Source organism: Schistosoma mansoni, chromosome 1, assembly GCF_000237925.1.
Source record: "Schistosoma mansoni strain Puerto Rico chromosome 1, complete genome".
NCBI classification, from domain to species: Eukaryota; Metazoa; Platyhelminthes; class Trematoda; order Strigeidida; family Schistosomatidae; genus Schistosoma; species Schistosoma mansoni.
Window position 1 is genome coordinate 53,063,506 of NC_031495.1, and position 5,164 is coordinate 53,068,669.

At 29.0% G+C, this 5,164-nt stretch overlaps 1 protein-coding gene across 1 annotated transcript; it reads right to left on the reverse strand.

Annotated features, from left to right (window-relative positions):
- Window positions 1-229: 229 nt before the first annotated feature.
- Window positions 230-1,057, reverse strand: Smp_060660 (hypothetical protein; the record flags this gene model as incomplete). The annotated part of the gene is made up of 1 exon (XM_018794836.1): window positions 230-1,057. One exon carries the CDS (start codon window positions 1,055-1,057, stop codon window positions 230-232), a length of 828 nt encoding a protein of 275 aa, XP_018649208.1.
- Between the last annotated feature and the right edge of the window lie 4,107 nt (window positions 1,058-5,164).

The following is a 5,164-nucleotide window of genomic DNA, read 5'->3' on the forward strand; positions in this document are numbered from 1 at the left end:
GACTCCTCAGCAGTGCGCATCCACGATCCCACCTCGCGAGATTCGAACCCAGGACCTACCAGTCTGACGCCAGAGCACTTAACCGATAGACCATTGAGCCGGTGTCCAACAGTGTTAATGTCTAACTTCAACCAATCCACGAAATTGAGCAACCATTCACCAATATCTTCAGTGAGTTCGTTATATTACTAAGACGTTATTTATTCATTTTACATGAAAACAACAATAGTTATAATCTTACATTATAATCAATTTCTGGAATCAATGTAAGTGGTGAAGTTTGTATATGGTTAGCGAATATTGTTGTATGACTAGGATTTGTTCCATTTGGTGCACCTGTAATAAGATAATGTGTTTGACCATTTGTGACAAGATTCTCAGACACGGTAGGTGGATGATAATTTATTCCAGAAATTGATGATTGTTGAACAGATTGGACTTTCGATGGATCCAATATTTGTAGTTGTGGTTGATTATGTTGACTATAAGTTGAGTAAGAATGAGGAAGATGATTAGTAAGAGAATGAGAGTGTTGACTAATTTCAACTTGATCATTTTCTGCTCCTATAAGATCTGTTTGTAAGGAATGAGTTGTAGAATTAATCAAAGGACTATGATTAGTAGTTTCTCCGTTTTGTAACATTGAATTGATAGTCATAGAATTCAATACAAACTGTAATTTATTTGCACGATTAGAATTAATAAATTCTGCTGCCTGTTGTTCTTTATTTTGTGCTGTTGATCGATTACAACTGTTGTTAATACTGTTGCAGTTACTGTTAGTAGTATTGTACATATTTAAATGATTGTTCTTATCGTTACCATTATCAGTTGTATTCGTAATGATTGGGATATGTTGATTAGAAGTTACGAATGCGGTTGATTGAATAGGTTGTAATGAATGAGTTAACAGAGATAATAAATTCGATGATGAATTGAGTAAATCATAACTGTTTGTTTGAGAATCTTGATTTCTTATTTGATTAGGATCCAGTGTAGACGGTAATAGTCCAGTATGTGGATTAACCATAACACCTGTTGATGGACCGTAGAACATTGAATTTCCTTAACGTAAGGACAAAAAAAGTTCACAGCTATTATATCAATAACTTTCATGACATACTGTTTAGAGTTATCAAAACGTTTGTCATTTATCCTCAAGGCATAATGTTTAAAGGTTTAAATCATAAAATATATGATTTTATCCTACCGACATCATTTATTTATGTTTCTTGAATTCCGTCAACATCACATGAAAGAAATCAAAAGAAAAAAGGTATGTTTTACACCAAATACGTTAGTAATTTCTTTTTTTTAACCCACCAAGTATGAATTCTTCATACTTGTAAAAATAACTGGATTCATGAATGTAAATCAATAAAATCGTACTACTTCAAAGCTAAGTTTCACTGAAGAGTGTTATAAAAATTGTTTCCCGGTTTGTGAATAAAATCATACTTCAGTTATAATGAAACTTAAATATTTATAGAATCAACTACGACAAAGTTTATCAATAATTAGATCTCTTTAATCAACAAATGTAGAAAATCTAGATAATATAAAATGTTAATACAATTCAGTGAAATAACTACGACACCAATAGTCTACGAGTAATCCACGGGAAGTTACAAAATTCGCTATTACTACACTTAATTTAGTGACCATGAAACCTGATTAATGAGGCGTAATTTTCTCATTGCTTAGAGTATGTTGACTAATTCAATAGGATAGCTTGGTTTATTTGATTGATATGATGACGTTCATTACAGGTTAGTTTCATTTGGTAAATAATGGTAGATCGAGGAACGCTGGACAGATATTATTTTACAGTTTACGACTTTACCGTAAGGCACACTTGGAACTATGTACATAAGGTCATAAAAAGAACCTTGAGTTTTTATACAGAGGATATTTTTTTTGGACTACTATTACAAAATCGAACTATCTGAATTTTCAACAATATTCAATATGTTATACTGTATCACTGCCTGCTTTTTTGACTCTGTAAGTTATGTTTTTCTGTGGAACTCAAGATGACATAAGTTTACAATGGAATTTATCTTTACTCTTCTGCAGTTTATATCGAAGACATTTTAGTGTTTATATATTAATATCTATGATTTTTATTCTTGCTTGTACAACAATTTGATGCTATGGGGTAGGTTGTTTTTTTCAAATTGTTATAAACACAGTAACAAAGCGAAATCATTATCAAATCACAGTTATAGAATATTGTTTTTATAAGATATATAATTTACTTGTCATATTAGGAAGAATACCTATTACAGTTCAGTAGTCAGTTACAGTTATACCAATTTAGTTTGTGTAATTATATATATTTCATAAAATATGTAATTAGCCTACATCCTATGATATTTAGAGTGCAATCTGTTCATGTAATTCAAAACTTTTCTTTACTATCACAATCTTAAACTTAACCATACTTCCTACAAAAAATATACATCATTATGATAATTATAATCTGATACTTTATTAGTATTCTCTTTAAATATTTATTTAAAACAAAATAGGATTGTGAAATTTATTAAAAGAGAGAAACGTTGGATTTAATTCAAATTCATTCGCCGAAATTCTACAAAAATATTATTCCTATTTAATGTCTTACATCAACTCGGCGCTCAAATACTGTGAAATTATTCGCTGTAGTTTAGACGAAAGTTCTTACATAGAGAAACTTTTATATGAAAATCATGTAGTTTACTTCTATCTATGTGAAAAATCGTATCATAAGAGGTAATAAGAACACAGATAAATTTTCATAGGAAAAAAAGATTCATTAATAGGAATAACTTGGTAATCTACAGAATAGTCACGGACTTTATAGTCTAAAACGTTATACTTCATTATTCTGTGATTGAGTTTAACTCATTAGCAAGTACTCAATAACTTTATTAATATGGTTGAAATCATGAGTCAATTGAAGCCAGACCACTATGGAAAACTTGGAAGTACTAAATGGACGTTTCGTCCTATTGTGGGACTCCTCAGCAGTGCGCTAACACGATCCCGTCTCTCGAGATTCAAACCGAGGACCTATCAGTCTCGCGCGCGAGCACTTAACCACTAGACCATGGCCGTTCAGTGCTTCTAAGTTTTCCATGGTGGTCTGGCTTCAATTGACTCATGATTTCAACTATATAAAATTACTAAAATCTCCACAAAACCCCCTTCTAACTTCATTATTAGTTTAATTTTCCACATAAAATAGTAATAGATCTATGATAAATTTATGGTTACAATCAAATTTACCTATTAGAATGAATTATACTTTTTCATCAACTTCCTAACCATGATTGTTTATAATGGTTAGTCAATTTAACTAGAAACTCATTTAACGTAAACTAAATTTATTATAATTGCCTACTTTTTGTTATGTAAAAAAAATGTAACATTAATTGATCATCTCAGTTCAATGAACACTATTGAAATAATAATTTTACAAATTTTTCTGATTTAAATCTGTACGAAGTGTGGATTGTTTTCAATTTTGTTCTATTTCCCTTAATATTGATTTCAGTCAATCAATCAGTTAGGCAGTCAGTCAGTCACTTGACCAAATTTGGATATTAAAATGATTAAATTAAACACAACAGGAATCCAAATTACAAATCACGTTTTTTTTAAAAGGGGGAGAATTTCAATCGTTCCCTTGAATACACAGAAATTAAAAAAAGAAAAAAAAAGAACTATATGTTGATGAGGTGGAAATATCTCCAAAAATATTTTTTAAAAAAAACAAAGAAACTATTATTATCATTATCATCACTGTGTAGATTGTTTTAAATTTTACACGTAATTTAAATTAGGTCAGTATTTTTTTTTTCTCAATTTTTTTTGTTTTACAAAATGCTAAACAAAACAACAATAACACATCAGTAAAACGTATTAAATTTTAAAAAAAAAACAAAAAAAAGAGAAAAATGCTAATTAGGCGTATTTTTTTCTTTCCTCTATCCATGTGTGTGTCTTAAAATACGCAATTGGTTGAAATATACTCATATATATATATATATATGGAAACATACTGAGAAAAATACACTTTACTCCATGCATAAATTGTATATAATTCTGTATATTAGTGAATGAATTAATATTATAAGTAGATATTTCTTTTATTACTATGAATAACAATTGATTATGAGTGAAATGTGAACCCATCTCCCTCCCTCTCTCCTTTTTTTTATTTGAGAGATAGAAACATCATTTTCAAATTATGTATCTATGCCTATACAAATGTATGTTTGTATGTTTGAATATTTGTTGATGTTTTGTTTTGTTTTTCTTCTTCTTTTTCATCCTAGTTACTTAATGAAAACAACGGACAATTATTGATTAAATTGGAAAAAAATTAAAATTAGATTTTACAAAAATTGAAAGAAATTACAAAATTCATTAGACTTTTTTCAGTTAGGGAAATTTTATCTATTTATTTGTTTTGGTTCATTCTTCAATATTTTACCTTCATAGTATATTTTTTGTTTAAATATTATTTAAATAAAGACAGAACAAATATTGATGCAGAATAGTATGAATTCATTATATTTCGTGGTTTCTCATCAGCTGATTACAACCAAATATGTATTCCCTTGCCCAATTCTTAAACCATCCTTTCTCTCACACATTTCCTCTCACTTGTCTCTCTTAATTATATGAACTCTCCAAATTTTATTCAATTATTACGTAACCCACCCTAATTGTTTTTAACTACCTCTAAAATTATCACACATTTGATCTTATCTGTCTTTGAACTCCACTTAACTATTACATCACCCACCCTTTATGCTTCCTTCATTCTAATACCTAATAACCTCTGACCTTTCCTTGCATATATATATATATATATAGTTATCACTGATGACCTTTTGTTATTCCAATCCTTTACATTCAGTTATGTCAATTGTTCCAAACTATTTATTACCCCAATGCTAAAACTCTAATACATATTTGATTGTAAGCAGCTGATGAGAAACCACGAAATATAATGAATTCATACTATTCTGCATCAATATTTATTCTGTTTTTATGTAAATTCATAAAGGGAACTAACTGCATGAGATAAATATTATTTATATACTAATTAAATCATTGGTAACATTGATTTTCTGTTTGAATTGATTAATGGTTGTGTTACTCATTGTTTATA